The 18,460-nt window shown below is 38.0% G+C and overlaps 2 protein-coding genes across 2 annotated transcripts in view; both read right to left on the minus strand.

Moving 5' to 3' along the window:
• Positions 1-10,949, minus strand: part of DPYS (dihydropyrimidinase) — a 49,723-nt gene extending 38,774 nt beyond the window's left edge. The window contains exons 1-3 of the mRNA XM_039328923.1: positions 10,562-10,949; positions 4,042-4,200; positions 2,058-2,237 (exon numbers count right to left, since the gene is read on the minus strand). Of these exons, the coding sequence (XP_039184857.1) occupies positions 2,058-2,237; positions 4,042-4,200; positions 10,562-10,807 (585 nt within the window). The 5' untranslated portion in view covers positions 10,808-10,949. The remainder of the gene's footprint in view (positions 1-2,057; positions 2,238-4,041; positions 4,201-10,561) is intronic.
• Positions 10,950-14,445: 3,496 nt separating this feature from the next.
• Positions 14,446-18,460, minus strand: part of LRP12 (LDL receptor related protein 12) — a 44,447-nt gene continuing 40,432 nt past the window's right edge. Inside the window, exon 7 of the mRNA XM_039328862.1 lies at positions 14,446-18,328. Coding sequence (XP_039184796.1) covers positions 17,468-18,328 — 861 coding nt within the window. The 3' untranslated portion in view covers positions 14,446-17,467. The remainder of the gene's footprint in view (positions 18,329-18,460) is intronic.

The raw sequence follows: 18,460 nt of genomic DNA on the forward strand, positions 1-18,460 counted from the left end.
AGAATCCAGCAAACCAATTGCATTATATTCGACTCCTAGGTGAGAAACTACTTAGGTCCAAGCTACAGGTTACATGAACAAGTGCAGAATTTTTCTGACAAAGAAAAGTCAGAATGAATGAGCTAGTGTTGTTTACAGGGATTGAGTGTGTGTCAAATGAGTAGGTGTATTAAAGCATTGTTGTGCTGTTGTTGATGCAAACCCTACCCTTTTGTATGGGCTGTCACGCACATCCCAAAATGGCAGAGCTTGCAGCCCAACACTGTTTTCATTATTTTGACAACAGCAGCTGGATTTTATTTATTTATTAATAAAATTTCCTGTAGGTGTTCTAGCTTTAGAGGTATGCTCTCCATTGCATTCTCAACATTAATTTAAAAATCTCTGCCTTCTACCAAAGAAGAATTCTCCTCTACTTCAATGAGAACATACAGGCTGAGAGAGATCACCTATGACAGATTCAGTATCTCAGTCTAGAGTAAAGATTATTCCTACTGGCTATTTCTGAAGAGCAAATTATGTAATTAGCTTTTTGTTTGGCTTGGTTCTTTCTGGATGTAAGTAAAGAATGAAAAATTAATTACTGATATAAAAGGAAATAAGTACACATGGAAAAAAAATTCCATGACTTTAATTAGTGAATTCCTTAAAGGAAATAAGTACACATTTATTTCCTTTAAGAAATCAAGAAATAAAGTCATTATTTAATTACTTTAATTAGTGGATTTCTTAAAGCAGTGGCATCTTTCTTTTTAAGGCTATGATGGTCAACTGGAAAAAGACAGACTCCTCTAATGGCTGGCAGAGATGAAGTGCCCTTTCTCATGATCCTAAATACTTCTTCCAAATCATTTGCAAATCATGAACATAATGGATGTATTTGTAACTGCTGAGTGCTTAGTTTACATGCACATACATACATTGTGACAGGTGCATGTAGTAGAATTAGGGTGGCTAAGGACTATGTATGTATGTGTGCTAATTTTTGTCTTCTCCTTGGTTTCCTGCATTTTAGTCAAATACATTTTCAGCAAATTTCATCCATTGGATTATTTTTTAGATTGATAAATTTGGGCAGCCAGAGTGGTGGAAGTTATATAATAGAATATTGTAGTTCCAGCATCCAACAATAAAATAAGCTTGGGAATACACCTGAGAAATTCAAAAGAGATCCTTAGGCATCCTGAGTGTAAGTTGGAACAACCTAAGTTCTTTGCAGTACAAGAAGTCCTGAGAAATTGCAAGGTGAACTGTGGCCATTGACCTGTATAGACACCCTGATTGAATAAAGCAATTTATTGGGGTGTTTATGTCAAGCAGACATAAACACCCCAAAGGGAATAAGAAGGAACTTGGAGGCATTGGAGTGGATCTAATGTGTCAGGTTTCTTTGCCCCTCCATGTATAAATATCTGTATGCATGACAGGGTACTATTAGGACTGTGGAAGTCTTGGATGCTCTGCTTTGACGGAGATCCCATCTCCAAGACTAAAATGATCAGGATGCACCTTCTCTGATTGCCTCAGTTGCCACTGAAGATTGCAGGGCAAGACTGTGTAGTGAGGCTAATGCCTTATCAAACAATTTGTGGAGCTTCAATCGTGTAGTTGCAAGCCACCATCTTGACCTTTTAAAACACACCCTTCCCCGATGCTTCTATAGGGTCCTTGATGTTCTCTGATCTTGATTGTATTCTTGCAGATGTTTCATTACAAAACTAGGTAACATTATCAGTGTATTTTACCACTGTGCATTACCAAACTAACATCATCATGAGCACTGACAATGTTACCTAGTTTAACATTTTAAGGAAATGTCTACGAGAAAACAATCAAGGTCAGAGAGCACAAAGGCCCCCACAATTCAACCCTGAGCTACAAATATCTATCAGTACCCTGTTCAACTAAAAGAATTGTACCATCCCATGGAACAATATCCTTTAGCAAGAGGAATCCAAAACCATCTCACAAAGGCCCAGTAATTGCTGAATATATCACATATACAGTAGATTATAATTGCAAGCTACTGAAGAGATCATCTTTAACATGGGTATTACCTCTGCAATCAAATCCCCATTCTCTGCATGAACTTGAGCAATTGCACCAATCTGTTTACATTGACTGAAGATTGTATGTAATTCTACATCTCCAACCATATAGACATCTTTATATGCCATAAACATTTTAAATGAATTGACACCCTTTTCCCTGGTAAGAATTTTCATTTCCTCTTTGACCTGAAAAAAAAAGTAAAAAATACCTTAAACAGCATTCAACTCCTCAATTTGTTCTATGCATAGTACTGAAAGTTTTTCTAGTTCTTTTTAAATCAACGTATCTAACTATGATCATTCCTTTTTTCATTGTTACTCCCATAATCATTTCTGTAACAGTAATTTTTCATTTAAAATCACCTACAGCAGTAAAATATAGTTGTAATTCTCCTTAATAAGGTGGGGAAAAGAAAGACTGCTCCACTGATTGTAGAAAAGGCTTCCAAGAGTTATTAAAATTGTAATTACTGAGAAATTCAGTTTTAATTATAAGAAAAAAAACCTCACATGGGACATGTCATTCTTCCTGCATCAACTAATTATTGGTATTTTAGATTGACTTAATCACCAGAAGGTATGTTGAAGGCTATAAGCTAAGATGGCTTTAAGGGGAATTAGACAAATTTAAGAAGAATAGATATATTTGTTGAAACATTTCCTAAAACATTTGTATGATTAAGTACTGCCCTTTCGTGACATTAATTATTTTTATAGTTGAGTGTAGAAATCACTTACATTTCTTGGAAAATTATTATCTGGGGTTATCCACGTGAAAATCAATAAGTGGGTACTCCATGACTGGAAGTTTTTAAGAATAATTGGACAACCCTTTTCCAGAATGGTACAGGGTCTCCTGCCTGAGCAAGGGTTGGACTAGAAGACCTCCAAGGACCCTTCCAACTCTATTATTCTGTTAAGAGCTTGCAGTTTTTCATGAGTGACATGCTATACCAACTTGCAATGAACATTCCTAGGACAGATCATACCTTAATTCCAAACAATAGTTATGGGAAAGCATTTAACTATTTCCAAATGGGTGAGTTCCAGATTTTTTGGGATTGCAACATCCCATGCAATCCAGGAAGCGCTTTGATGATGTTGAAATGGGAGATGTGACCAGATGATGAAAGCCCTGCCCTCGTTTATATGTTCTTGAGTTTCCAGGAACTGTTGGCTGAACAATCCTAGGAGATTTATTTATTTAAAAAATGTATATAGCTGTCTATCTTCTAACCAATTCTGGGTGACTCCCAATCAAAAGTTAAAACAGGATACAAAACCATATTGAAACTATAAAATCAAAAACATTAAAAACAACAGAAACCTGTCACCAAGACATGCTTCTAATGTCCAACTTTATCCCGATGTGTGAAGAAAAAAAACAGATCTTCAAAGCTTTATGGAAGGCTAGAAGGGTGGAGGTCTGTCAAACTTCAGGGGGTAGAGTGTTCCATAGGGCAGGGGCTATCTTGGAAAAGGCAGGCTTCCTAGCTGCCATCACAGGGCAACATTTAGGAGAAGAGCTTAGAAGCGTGCCTGCCCTATCTAATCTGGTAGATTTCCTTAAGGAAAGGTGGTCCTGTGGATGATTTTATGCATAAACCATCAGAAGAAGGCCAGATTAGGAAAGGCTAGTTTAAAGATTGGGTTTTGTCCACATTGTTAAATAACCCACAATCCCACATTAATATCATATGCAAATTAAAAAAATTGTTCTAGTTTTTGCAGCTCTTTGAATATTGCAATGTATTTTTCAGACCTCAAACTATTCTGGCTGGCTAGGGAATTCTTAAAGTTGCCAAGGTTGAGAAACACAGTCTACACTCAATAAACTGTCCTCAAGGCTGAGAGAGTTGCATCTCTATGCTCCAGTTCTCATATGTTTGAGTCAAGCCAATGACTCTTGATACTTGTGCCCAGGAAAATGGCAAGCAAGTTGCATGCTGGACTTCCTTAAAATATACAGCTGATGTTCTGCCTACCCTACCTGCTCACTGCACCATGTGACGGCCACATGTAGTGCATAATCACAGAAGACTTTAGGATCAGCCCAGCTCCTCCACTGGTTATAGGCTTCAATGAGGGAACAGCCTTTGTTAGGGACTGCAAAATCCATTATCATAGTGGTACCTCCTGCAAGGGCAGCCTGAAAAGGAGAGGTTGCAATTAAATATTTACTTTGCCATTGGGCAATGAATAATATTAGAAATACAACAATTTAGAAGCATTCCTGACAAGAAAGGAACCTGTCTATAAGCTATGAAAAAATAGCAAAATTAATGATACAAAGCTATAATATTATTGTATCACTAAAATCTATATATAAAGATTGTAAAATAATAATAATAGCAACAGCAACAGCAGCAGCAGCAGCAGCAAAAACAACAATAATAATAAAGTTGGAAGGTACCTTGGAGGTCACCTAGTCCAACCCCCTGCTCAGGCAGGAAACCCTATATCATTTCAGACAAATGGCTGTCCAGTCTCTTCTTAAAAATTTCCAGTGTTGGACTGGAATTTATGTCCACATTAAGAATATAATCTCTTTTTATGACTCAGTAATCCCTTAATTCAGGGTAGAGTCAGGGTGACTGGGTGGATCTAATATAATATAAAATTCTGTAGTATACATGTAAATTTATGAAAAGTTATGGAAAGATAAAAATCAGAATTTCTAACACAATATGAAATTACCATAGAACTAAAATCATTATATATAAATCATAATATTGACATTAAAATATGTAAGTCTAATATACAGTACACTAGAGCAGTGGTTCTTACCCTGGGCGATATTGCCCCCCAGGGGGCGATTTCATTTTTCAGGGGGGTGATGGAATAAAAAGGGACAATGTGGGGGCGAAGGAACGAAAAGGGGGTGATATGGGGGCGATGGAGCGAGAAGTTTTGGGGACACTTTTGAGACTTTTTCGTACAGTGAATCGCTGTATATCTGTCGTACAAAAACATCAGATCGCTTGCTATTAGTGGATTGAATTGTGTTTTCAAATGTTCTTCCAGCTAGCTTCAGTACAGAACACCGTACATATGTGAATATTCATTGCTTATCTTCATGCGCGTTGCGCAGCAGCCTCTACCCTTTTTATATATCTTTTTGCGTCTTAAATTTTACTTGTAATTCAATCATTAAATATTACTGTTTTTCTTTTTGGGCATTTCACTTTCTTACAATTGAATTTTGTTTTCAAAGTGGTCATTACATTTAAGTGTCTTGAATAAATAAGATAATAATGAAATATATGTATCACGAAGTTTGGGAATTAAAGTGACGGGTGGCACCAAACTTTTTCACACAGTTGAGATATGGGAAAAAGATTGGAAATAAATTATTTGCATCAATATGTCCTGATGACAATTTTAAAGAAAATAAAACAAGTGTTTGCATAAAGTGAAGAATTATTTCCTATGTTGTGATTGAGAGGTTATGTTGCGGGAGTGGGGCGAAGACAACTACCTCATTGGCTCAAGAGGGCAATTTGTTCAAAAAGGTTAAAAACCACTGCACTAGAGTATAAAAAAAGTTAAAATCATACATGCAGTCAATTTATAAAACAGCTAGAAAAAAACTTTAAGAAACCTAAAAGACATGTGATAAGCCAATCTCCCTGGCTTGAGGGAATAACCAATTTTTCACTAATTTTCCTAAAAGCTGGAAAGGGACTGATAACACATCTGGGGGCTACTAAAACATAAAAGTCTTTAAGGGTGACAACCAGCACCTTCAATTACATTCAGAAGCTGACTGGCCAAAAGTGCAGATGTGAAAGCTAAGGTATTATGTGGGCCCTTGAAATACAGGTTGATTTACAACCATTTGTTTAACAACTGTTTGAAGTTGCAACAACATTGAAAAATTGATTACCATTGGTCCTCACACTTATGACAGTTGCAGCCTCTTGGGATCATGCGATCACCTTTTGCGACCATCGTAGCCTGCTTTGAACAAGCACAGTCAATCGGAGATGCTGGATTCAGTTAACAACTGCAGTGATTTGATTGATAACCATGGCAAAAACCATGGCTGTAAAACTGGGTGCAACCCATTTAACAACTGCCTTGCAGGGGGTTGGATTAGAAGATCTCCAAGGTTCATTCCAACTCGTTATTCTGTTGTTCTGTTGCATTCTGGACCAGCTATAGCTTTGAAATACTCTTCAAGGGCAAAAGCATCTCCTCAGTTAAGTGAGGAAATGTTTTAAAGATGCACCGGGTACAAAGCAAAGTTCTCCACACTGGAATGCTTTCATATGAATATCCATGCACGTGTTCAAGACTATGTGTGGCATCAAAGGCTTTGCCTGGGAATTTCTGCAGCATTTATGTGTTACTGAGCCTCACCAGGCCAGATGGTCTGCAGATAAGGAAGAAGGGAGCCAGAAGCACCTAAGGCACACAATTAGTGGGAACTATTTTCCAAGTGACTGCTGAGCTGGAAAAATAAATCTGTGTCTCAGCAGAACAATAACAGAAGTGGAAATGATGACTTTGAAATATGGCAGTTGCGACCCAGAAGAGTAAAGCAAAGCTCCTCAGGGGCTCTGAGGGTTTCACATGAAATACCTTTATCCGTTCTCAGGGAAATATATCAGTAGAAGAACTAGAGAAGGGAAGGTAGATTGTTCTTGAATCTTTTCTGCCCATTAATATGGGCAGAGAAGATTCAAGAACATCAGAGAGAAGAAAGCCAATGGAGTGAATAAGATACCAAGGCAGACAAAGCTTGCAGTTCATGGTTGCTGAAAAAAGCACCCGGATGAAAAGGACAGTTGCTTTCTTAATGGTGCACATCTCTCCAGTAAGACTGGTAGCACTGTGTAATTCTGGTATTTTTTCTAATCAAACTACTTCATAGAAGAAAAGAAGCAGAACTGAAATAGCCTTGACAAAGTGCTATTGGTGCTGAGACAGTATATGTAGAAACCATATTGGCTTTTGTCTTCATTGGTTAGAGAATAGTTAAGTTAATTTTAAGGTTGCTTTGGAGCAGGGATCTTCAAACCTGGCCCTTTTATGACTTGTGGACTTCAACTCCCAGAATTCCTCAGCCAGTGTGCCTGGCTGAGGAATTCTGGGAGTTGAAGTCCACAAGTCATAAAAGGGCCAAGTTTGAAGACCCCTGCTTTGGAGGGTGCTTTTAAGAAAACAGCTTGTAAATGGAATTGACTGCATCCTGTTAAGAGCAATGAGTGAAGGGCTATTTAATTGGTTTTTCATATGCTAGCAGGAATCGAAATAATTATTTCTGTATCATTACTTATTTATTTATATTTATTAATCAAATTTATACAGCCATCCATCTTTCCCAAAGGGGATTCTGGGCAGCACACAATAAATAGATTTTTTTAAAAAAAAATCTAATAAATAACACAAAAGTAACATAAAGATAAAAATACTAACCCTAGGCAAAGGGAGGATAAAAATGGCTTTCTCAGGTCCCCTGGGCCTGGCAGTTTCACCAGGTCTGGAGAGCCTTGTGAAAAATCAAAGGGATAGAACTGATCCCATTAGCAGGTTAATTCTTGTTTCTCTGGGTGTTGGCTGTTGAAGAAGATGTGTTCTAGTCTTTTTGTTTCCTTTTTAGTTTTTTTTTTGTTGTCTCTTTGGAGATATGTAAATGTGGTTTATCTATATGTGTTTAGTGATGGCTGATGTGTCTATGTTTCCAGGAATTCCTAAGCATGGAACCAGACAAGCAATGAAGCAAAAAAAAAAAAAAAAAGCCTTAATCAAGGAACTACCAAGGAGAAAAACTTGGTAGATTTAATCCCATCAACACTGGCAGGGTAAACTACAAACCTCACATTCACTAGCACTGATGATGCTATCTAGTTGGGTAATGAAATGTCTTCAAGCAAAGAATCAAGCTTAGAGAACACCAACGTCTCCATAGTTCCATCCTGAGCTATGTATGTTCATTTTGGCAGTTTAATAACACTTCGTGCAACTTATTTATTTTTACCCTGACTTTATTGTTTTCATAAATAACTCAGGGTGGTGAATATACCTAATCCTACTTCCTCCTCCTATTTCCCCCACAACAACCCTTAGATTGGACTGAGAGAGATGACTGGCTCAAAGTCACCCAGCTGGCTTTCATGCCTAAGGTGGGACTAGAACTCATAGTCTCCTGGTCTCTGAATTAAAATTGCATTATTCTTTAATGTATTTTCAAGGCGATGTGATGAACTCAAATGATAATAACTTACTTGTGATAGCAGTCTCAACCAAAAGATACAGACCTGCTTAAAGAAGAGGGAGTCAAGCTATTCTCCAAAGCACCTGAAGGCAGAACAAGAAGCAACAGATGGAAACTAATCAAGGAGAGAAGCAACCTAGAACTAAAGAGAAACTTCCTGACAGTTAGAACAATTAACCAATAGAACAACCTGCCTCCAGAAGTGGTGAATGCTCCAACACTGGAAGTTTTTAAGAGACTGGACAGTCATTTGTCCGAAATGGTGTAAAGTTTCCTGCCTGAGCAGGGGATTGGACTCGATGACCTCCAAGGTCCCTTCCAACTTTATTATTATTATTATTAATTATTATTATTTCCAAATTAAAGTGTCAAATGATTGTTCCTCTTTACTAAATTAAAAATAAAACCTGATTATGAGATTTTATCTCCTGACCATCTAGAACAGGGGTGTCAAACTGCCGGCCCGCAGGCCAGACATGACACGGGAAGCCGCACCCACCCCATTGCCGGCAATGGCAAAATAGTCTCGATATGTTGCGTGATGTCATATGACATTGTGAGTTTGACATGTCTGATCTAGAAGTTGTGGGTAGTGATCATCCAAACATTAAACTGGTTTTCAGGAAGCACAGTTTGGGAGGTTAAGTGTTAGAGGAGAGAGTTGGATTCCACATGACCTGCTCTGCACTCCTAATTCAATTTTGGTCCCAGGTTTCAGTGTAGATTAACCTCGTTCTGTCACCTTTTCTAAGTGGAACAGAAGCTGTGTCAGCTCTGTCCTCTTCACCTTGGACAGCCAACTCTCCTGATTATGAAATTAAAACTTCCATTAACCCTAGTGAACATAATCAATGGTCAACAATGATGGCAGCTATAGACTAACAATATCTGGAGAACTAAACACTGCCCTTTTCCTAAAGTGGCTCTCATTATTCCATTATTCACAGCCCCAGATTATTATTGGCATTGTGAGCAATATCCCTGCAGTTATACTTTTGAACTCAGACAATTTGTTGGTTTGTATTAACTCATGCAGAATAGAAATTGTATTTCATAATTCAGCTGTGGAAGGAAAATAAGTTTGATGGCAACATATACCAGCTATAGTGACTATTTCTTTAGGTGGCCATAGGTGCTGCCCAAAATATTCAGTGCATGGAACAACTGGATTTTGGAGCACGAAAATGGAAAGAAACATTTTAAAAATTATTGGGTATGTAAAGAATGAATGAATGTGTTCTTAATACACATAAAACAGTTGTTTTAAAAAGTGTATGTATGCATGATGGAAATGGGGTAAGAAGACATGATTGGTGATAGCCGAGGAAGGAATGGGAACAATGGAAGATAGGTAACTTGAACATTTGCTCTGGAACCACAGCAGTTGCTCTCTTCAAAGCAAATAGGTTGAGGGTAAGACCATCTCAGTGGATCATCTTTCTCTGGAAGCCTTTACTTGCTTTGCCTGTTTCTGCTCTAAGTGATCTTTGATTGAACTAGGCTTATCCCAGCAATTTCTTCCTCCAATCTAGCCAGATTTCAAACATTTTCCCTGGACAGTTTGGCTGGGTCCATGTTTCTGCCCTATTCTTGAATAAGGAAGAGAAAGGAAGTCACCAGACAGCAGCAGAAGGCTTGAAAATATCTTCTCTACTGGTCAATACTGGACATGACCTGAAACTGCGAAGCAGAATCTCACAAAGGAAGAGATGTGGCCTCCGAGTGTGATAATAGGGAAATATATGAGAATGTTGTTAAGAGTGTTGTCTTAGTTACTCCTATCTTCTTAAAGGGGATCTATAAGAACATGGTTTGCAGTGTTTCATCATCTGCACAATTTATCAATTGTCGAAAAAGCCTGGAGGGAATAAAGAGAAGGACCCTTGTTAGCCTTAAAAGGAATCTTTAAGCAAATGTTTTGCAATGTTTCACCATCTGCACAATTTGTTGGAAGAAACTGGAGGATCCTTGTTAGCCATCTCCATCTCAGAAAAAGAGCCCAACCCAACCAGGAAAAGATGCTGTTGCCGATTTGCAGGGCCCTGTAAAAGGAAGTGGGAATGGGCACATCTGCACCAGTGGTTCTACTGTTCCTAGGCAGAGATAGGCAACCTTGGCTCTTTTATGACTCATGGACTTCAACTCCCAGAATTCCTGAGCCAGCATGGCTGGCTCAGGAATTCTGGGAGTTGAAGTCCACGAGTCATAAAAGAGCCAAGGTTGCCTACCCGTCCTAGGGGGACCTCACGGAATCTAGGGTGGGCAGGAGAGGCTGCCTCGAATGCGTTACCTTCGTTCCTTGATAGAAATCGTCTTTTGACCGCGACCCCATGAAGGGGAATTGCATATGCGTGTGCGGGTCGATCCCGCCGGGAAGCACCAGCTTGTCCGTGGCATCCAACACTTGGACTCCGTCGGAAGAAGGCTGGAGATGCGGCCCCACCGCCCGCACGACCCCGTCCTCGATGTACACATCGGCCACTTGCGAGACGTCCGCGTTCACCACTTTCCCACCGCGGATCAAGAGTTTCTGCATGATGAATCCTTCTGCGGGAGTTTCTGCTCGCTCAGTCGCTACGGGGGGAGAGTTCCGCGGAGTCGCGTTTTTAAGGTTCCCTCTCGACTCCGCCCCGCCCCCGGGGAAGGGGTCCCCGCCACCTCCCCTCTCTGGCGGCCTGTTCTAAAGAAGGGACTCAGATTCGCCCCTGCGTTCTTGCTAAAGGCTACTTGGCGCATTGTTGCGCCACAAGTGGGGCTGGCTCTCGAGGCGCAAATCGATCCCGGGTCATTAGTTGATGGCCGTCCGGAAGAGTAAAGGTCTCGTAATGATAAAGACCCCACCACCACCACTATACTAAACCCGCGAATAATTACTGTGGAATAAGAATAAATAAGGGACATCAAGTAATTGGCATTACTGCTCAGTGATTTCTTACTGAATCTTGTAGCTTTTTAGTGAAGGAAGGCACGGAGACATTCCCCCCCCCTCCCCAAAATGGCACATTTGAGATAGTCCCTTTTTTAAAGCATAATTTTGAAAAAATGTTTTTGTAAAATTAGTTTTCCTATTTTGTTCTGGATTCTAACTCCATAACTGCTAGCCAGGCTTGCCAACTAGGGTTGGATTACCACTACATGGAGGCAAAGGCCATTCTTTCCTTATTGCCAACTAGTGGTGATCCAGATTTTTGCAGCCTAGATGAGATAGTCCTAAATTTGGGATTATAGCTGTTGAAGTCACACATTTTAGGGGAAGGGGAAGGTGTTCTAGCCGATGAAATACCTTTAAGGTAGAATAGATCCTCCTTTGAGTGAGGTTTGACTCCTGGTGAATTGTAGATCTTTCAATGTAATTGGGTAACACCGTGGAAGTAAGGGGTCCTTAGTGCTCTCTGAGTTTGGTTGTTTTCTTGCCGATGTTACCCAAACATAATCAATGCTATAAGGAAGTGGGATTTGCTCCCAATTTATACTCCAGTGGATTGCCCTGTCAGTGTTGGTGGGAGTAATATGATAAGGCTGTTGACTCTTAGCACCACTACCCTAGAGGAACAATATTCCCAACCAACCCAATCCTAATTTCCCATTTCACATATGGTTAACCTATACTGTATTACCATCTGCTGAGTCACTGAACTTTTTTTCTCTCTCTTTTTGGTTTGTTTACTTTTCTGATAAGAAGTTGAAATTTAAATACTTTTAATGTTTGGTCTGCAAACATTCAGTGGCCTTGTGTCTGGAGATTCTGGGTCATCCACATCAGCTATCTCAAAGGTGTTTTTTCAAAAGATAATTGGAGTGTTTTTTCTCTGAGGTTCTGCTCCTCATCCAAGAAGCTTCATCAAGCTGGTCACAACTGATGAAGCTTCTTGGATGAGGAGCGAAACATCGTCTTCTTCTTTCTCAAAGAAAAAAACAGCCCAGTTGCCTTTTGAAAAAAGCACTTTTGAGATTCAGTGGCCTTGACCTCAAACACATTTTTTGCTTAGATAATGACATTTACAAAGTGATAAAGGAAAATGAATCATGTTCTTGAGAAATAACAGCAGAGGTGAGAAAGAAAAAAAAAGTCTATTCACAAATTGCCATAATGCTACCTCCTACCATTGCCTCTAGACTTCTCTGCCTGCAGTGATGCTCTCTATTGCCTCCCCTAACTTTAATTACTTAATATAATTTTATAATGTGTGGGCTATGACTATCCTATGGTTATTTTACAATGGCCAAAGTGTAAGCATTTTTAATTAATAAATAGAATTACAGGTAGTTCTTGAACCAAAATTTCTTACTAAGCAAGATGGCTCAGGATGGCTTATTATCTACCAAATAAAAATAGAGAAATCTCTAAATGTTTTATTGTTATGGTAGGAAGGCTTTATATGCTTTTGGAAGAGTGGCTTTTCTATGCCAACTGTAAATAAATTAAATACAACAGAAGGCATATAAATTTAATACATAAATAAGAAATTTTGTTTTTGCTACAATAAATAGGGTTCAAATCAGTTCAAAAATTGTTCTCATTTAACAGTACATTTCCCAAATGTTCACTTTCTTAGAGACCTGCTTAAAACAGCCATTTCTGTAATAATATGTAATATAGAATTATAATATATATCACATAATATATAATCTGTAATAAAATTATGGTAATCTATAACACTTCTGTCTCCCTCTCTGAATTATAATTGCAATCAAAGCATTTGTGGTAAGTCACCTCTATTTCTGCAAGCAGGTCTTTTCCCTCTTACTTCACATTGCGGGGATATTAAGGTCATCAAAAAGAATGCAGCTAGTTTGGCAAACCTTATCTTTGACTGAAACATACTTTGCTCTTTCTGAAAAATTTCTCAATTTCTTTGAAGGAAATTTTATTTCTATTCTTTTCAACTTCTTCAGTACATAAAAATGGTCTGCTTTTGACAAATCATTTCCCTTTTAATTACTATACATTATGCATAGAAAAATAATGCTATTCTATGTAAGCCATATTAATAATTTATTTCCTGCCTCTATTATGTTTATAAATAACTCAAGGAGATGAACATACCTAATACTCCTTCTCCTATTTTCCTCACAGCAACCACCCTATGAGAGGGATTGGGTTGAGAGAATGACTGGCCCAAGGTCACCCAACTAGCTTTCATGCTTAAGGTGGAACTAGAATTCATGATGTTGGTTCTAGCATGGTGTCTTAACCACTAGACCCAACTGGATCTGTTGTTGACTCTTATGGAGAAGTTAGCAGTTAAGCAGGTGAATAATGATTCTGACACCACAGTGACTCTGAACATAGCATGGTAGAACTGGTAAAGGGTCTATCCAAAGAAATATTCCCTCCCTAAAGTGTCCCTCTGCTATAAGACTATAAGAGAGTCAACACACAATTTCATACAAATGTGCTGCACAATCAAGACAAGAACTGGTTCTTACCTAATGTAGTTCTTCAAATATTCATGCTCACTGGTGAGACATCTATACAAAGGCCCATTAGAAACCTTACAGGACTAAATGGCAGGAGCCCTATCCTCCAAGTGTACCATAAAATTATGGTCAGCTTCTGCTAAATGCTGTTTTTAAGATAAACACAGCAGAGTTGAAGACATTATGAAGTCCTGCGACTAAATGGGTTAGCATTATAGGTCATGTGAATGCACAGATTAACATTCAAAGGCCCAGGAAATACAGTTCATTTCTTTGCTTAAGTGTAGAATGTTGTCTATACATTTGGGAGTTTGTTAAAAGAGACCCTCTAATATTGCTTTGGAAATTTTTTAATCATCTCTGTGAATAACACACACTGGTGAGTAGTAAAATATAGTCTTGGCAAAATGATACCATAAAATCTAAGCAAAAGGCAGGAATTTAATAAGACATCCAGAGAACAAAGCAATGTTTCCATTGGTGTTAAGGAATTGGTAAAAATACAGGAAATAAGTTGCAATTCAGGTGGAAGGTAAAGTCCAACCTTGGAAGGAAGTAAATCTTCAAATCAAGAACTTTGTAATGAGCAAAGTTCTCCAGCTCAACTAGCCAAACTTACAACAAAAATTGCATTTCCATTGGTGAGGGGTTTGGGATGGCAGCCGCAAACTCAAAGGATTTCAATAATAAAATAGAGCAAGAAAGAAGCTCCAGGACAGAAGTGGTAGAGACACTGGAGAGTAGAGGCGTGCGAAGTCTTTCATGAAATGTTTTATTAGCAAGTTAAAAAACAAAGAGCCTAACGACAGAAGAGGCCTGTGAGATATGTTTTTACTTAAAGAAAGAGGCAAGTTAATGAAAGAGAAAAGCTAAAATGAGATGGATCTGATATTACAAAATCAGACTAATCTGAGATCTTTACTGGTGTAGTGGAGGATGGAGAGCCATTGGCTTCACATCTTTCTCCGCAAAATTGGATGGAAAATTATTTTTCCACATCCAGAATGTGTGATTGCATCTAAAGTTGCAATCTTATGCATACTTACTTAGTGTGAAGCTGCTTAAACAAACAAACAATAGGAAGGGACTTACACGTGTAAGATTGCACTGAATAACTTGTTTATAATGCAGGATAAAACAAATGTCTTATTCTTAGAAACAAAAGTCGTAAGTCTAGTCAAGCCAATAATTTGATTATTTTCTTGAAATCACTGAAAATGAAATGTTTTAATTTTAGGCATTCCTCTTTTGCGATAGGCTTCTATGTTTTTAAGTTATTTTAGCTTAATTCTATGTTAAGTTTAAAGTAAAAACGACCTGATATTTAGCTTCAAAGATTAAATAATATTCGAAACTTAGCAGCCAATTTTGCAATTAGAAATCTTGAATTTGATTTTCAAGAAACCACTCTCCGCCCCCAAATATGAAGCATTTTGAGTACTCTGTCAGGGGTCCCCAATCCCTGGGCCACAGCCCACTATCGAGCCATGGCCTGTTTGGAACTGGGCTGCGCAAGTGGAGGGCAAGCCCGTGTGCATGCACAAACTCCTCTCACGCAAGCAGCAGCCATCTGCCCTTGTGCGCAATGCTCCTCTCACATAAGTGGCAGGTGCCAACACCCGTTCTCACACAAATGGAGCTGTGCTTGCTTGCACACGCCCACCTTCCACTCCCAGGGAACTATCCTCTGCCCCCGTCAGACCGTTAAGCTAGAAGGGTTGGTAACTGCTGCTCTATGTCCTGTTCATATTTAAAAACTGAGGTAGAAACTTTTTTACTGGCTATTTTGGAGCATGGAATTAATTAAACTGATTATCTTCTTGTATGAGCCCTATCCTTGTACTTTTGGGAAAAGAGAAATCTGCATTTTTTCAATTTTCTCATTTACTGAGAAAATATATCATTCAATCATATGATAACATCAAAATTTTCAACTTACTGAAAAATGATCACACTTTCTAGTTTAATTTTATATGTAAATCTTTCTACTTGTGTTTTCTTAAAAAAACACTAGCAGAAAACAGATACTTTGGTTTTTCTTTAAAAAGTATCTCAATACATGACAAGTTTTTTAATGTAATATATCTTAAAACATGAGGGTTGTTTCGATAGCATAACAAGAATTCCACAAGTCTTTAAACATGCTTTAAAATGACATTCAGTAATGTATGTAAAATTTAATAAATAGGACACAATCATACACAAATACATTTTTCATAATAAATCAGTAAGCCTACTTAGACTGCCCAAGTATAAATATAACAGCAATTCACAACCTTTATCTTCTCAAAAGATTCATTTCTTGGTATCATCAAGAAGTAACAACTATCAATTGGCCATTAAACTGGAAACTCATTTTTTTTCCTATTGCTGATATATTTTGCACTAACAATGGGATGTAATAAAATAAAAACCTAGAACTTTTTGTTGTTTTAAGGCAAGTACTGATACTACATAAACTAGTTTTTAAATACAGTGAATAAATAGGAAGTTAGTAAAGCAAATTCAATTGTATCAACAAACCAAAGACAGTTAGAACCCAAGAACAGAGTTTATGGAAATATATATTCATTGTTGTATTAGAGGCTAATATTTAAAGTTATAGTGCATGTGCACTAATTCTTTAGAGACCTTAATACAGGTTTAGTGCAAATCCCTTTAGACTGAACAAATTTAAACTCTATTAGGGAAAGATCTATTGAAGTTTTCTAAGGTTATGTGTACCTATTTCAGCTTCTTAAAAAACACATTATATACAAGAATCAAATGCATATTTATCTGCTTTAAGTATCTATCTACAAAGATAGATGAAAAATTTCTTTGAATTTTTACACCTTATTTGGTTGTACCATTCTAGACCAACTTATTAAAGTTAATGTTATAAAAGCTACAAAACATTTTTTTGCCATCAGTTTCTGCCATTTTAACATTGACAAGAAAAAGAAAAAACAAATACAGTGTAGTGTACTGGAGAAAATCCCTCCTTTGGGGGAAAAAAGTTAACTAGAGAACATTCAGTAATTTGACAATATAAATCACAAGAGGAAAAAATAAGAATACTTTCAGCAATAATTAGCATTTAGTATATTGTATTAAATTAAATTGGCAATTTACACTGGATTTGATTTTAACATGAAATAAATATTACATACAAAACAGTCTGACAAATGGGAGTGAATGGTAGGCAGCCAAAAGTGTGGATGAGCAGCCATGTTCCTACTGTAAATTACACAATGTTAAAACTATTTGAAATCAAGGACCACTTCCTAGATAGCTCTATTCTTCTTTCTTCCAGAAAGCATGAGTAAGGAACTGGCGATAGATGCATGCTTTTACAACACTGAAAATGCACACGTACAGGTATGCCAGAAACTTGCATGCTGCAAAATTCCACCAAGTTCACTGGTTGGTGACGTGTTTTATAAATTTGAGACAACCTACTCTGTCAACTCCTTGCACAGGCTTTAAGGAGTCTAGTAGAAAAAGCAGTACTAGGAAAAGCTCTCAAGAAAAAGATCCTTAAAGGGTAATAGTTAACAACAGCAACAACAAAACAACCACCCTAGCAACAAACATACATTATGTATGTAGACTGGTAACAATTTTTCTTTGTTGCAACAGATTCATTCAGTCATGCACAATCAAATTTGGAAGTCATGTGAGTTGCCCTGGAATCTTTTTGAAACAAAAATCTATTTTTTTTTCCTTAAAGAAGAAGTACAAAAACCAATCACCATATTGCTCCAACTTGCAGACATTTCCACTCATTCAATACTTAGCAGAGTAACAAAGCCTCATCATCGCTACTTTCATTTTTCAACATAACTTCTAAGCACGAGTCAGGTATCTGAGCAGTGTGTACTATTCCACAGCGCTCACAGGGGCCATCTCGATTAGAGGACTGTACTCCATTATGTGTTGCACTGTATGTCTGTCGAAGCCCTTGTCCTTGATCTGAAGTGAGATCAAGCAGAGGTTGTGAAGAATCATTCACATCAAAGTCTGATGCTATATCAGAAACCGGAATTAGCATTTCAACATCGTCATCTTCATCTCTTCCTTCACTTATTCCATTATCAAGCTGTCTCAACGGGCTTTGGTTCTGATTAACTGGACTTGATCTTCCTAAGGTGAAGCGTACCCAACGTAACCCTTGAGTCATTCGACTTAATGCACTAGAAAACTGATGGCGTCCTGGACTAGAACTCAGAGGTTCCATGCTTGCTGGTTCTCTTCCACTGTCTATACTACTGCTAGTATTCTGTGTTGAGGAAGTTCCACAGAAAACAGTTGCTTCCACCGCTGTTGCAGGAGGGACTTTCTGAGGCAATGTAGCAGCAACACCACCAACTGCACCTGTTGTGTCTCTTCGTTCAGTTTCTGTATCAGTATCATCAGATTCCACTGAAAAGAGGCTTCGGTGTGAACTATTTCTTTCTGCTTCTCTGTTACTGTTCTGGCTGGTAAGATCATCTCCATCTGATGACACCAATGACATGGATGCAGAATGACGGGATCTTGCAAAATTAAAGATTCGGTTCCAAATGTTACTTGACCGGCCAGCAATTGGAAATCTAATAGATGTAAATCCAAGCTGAGATCTCACTGCCAGTCTCAAATTTTCTAAGACCGAGGCCTGAAAAACAAACATAGGTAAATCTAGTGCTATAAAGAAAAAGGTAAACATGAATGTAATATTGGTTTTAATTTATTTTTTTCTGCAATAATAACCGAATCTGAGCAAAAGAGAGAGGAGGCAGCCAAGAAG

This window comes from Crotalus tigris, unplaced genomic scaffold (assembly GCF_016545835.1).
Source record: "Crotalus tigris isolate CLP2741 ecotype Arizona unplaced genomic scaffold, ASM1654583v1 scf7180000024384.25900115:4084858, whole genome shotgun sequence".
NCBI lineage: Eukaryota > Metazoa > Chordata > Lepidosauria > Squamata > Viperidae > Crotalus > Crotalus tigris.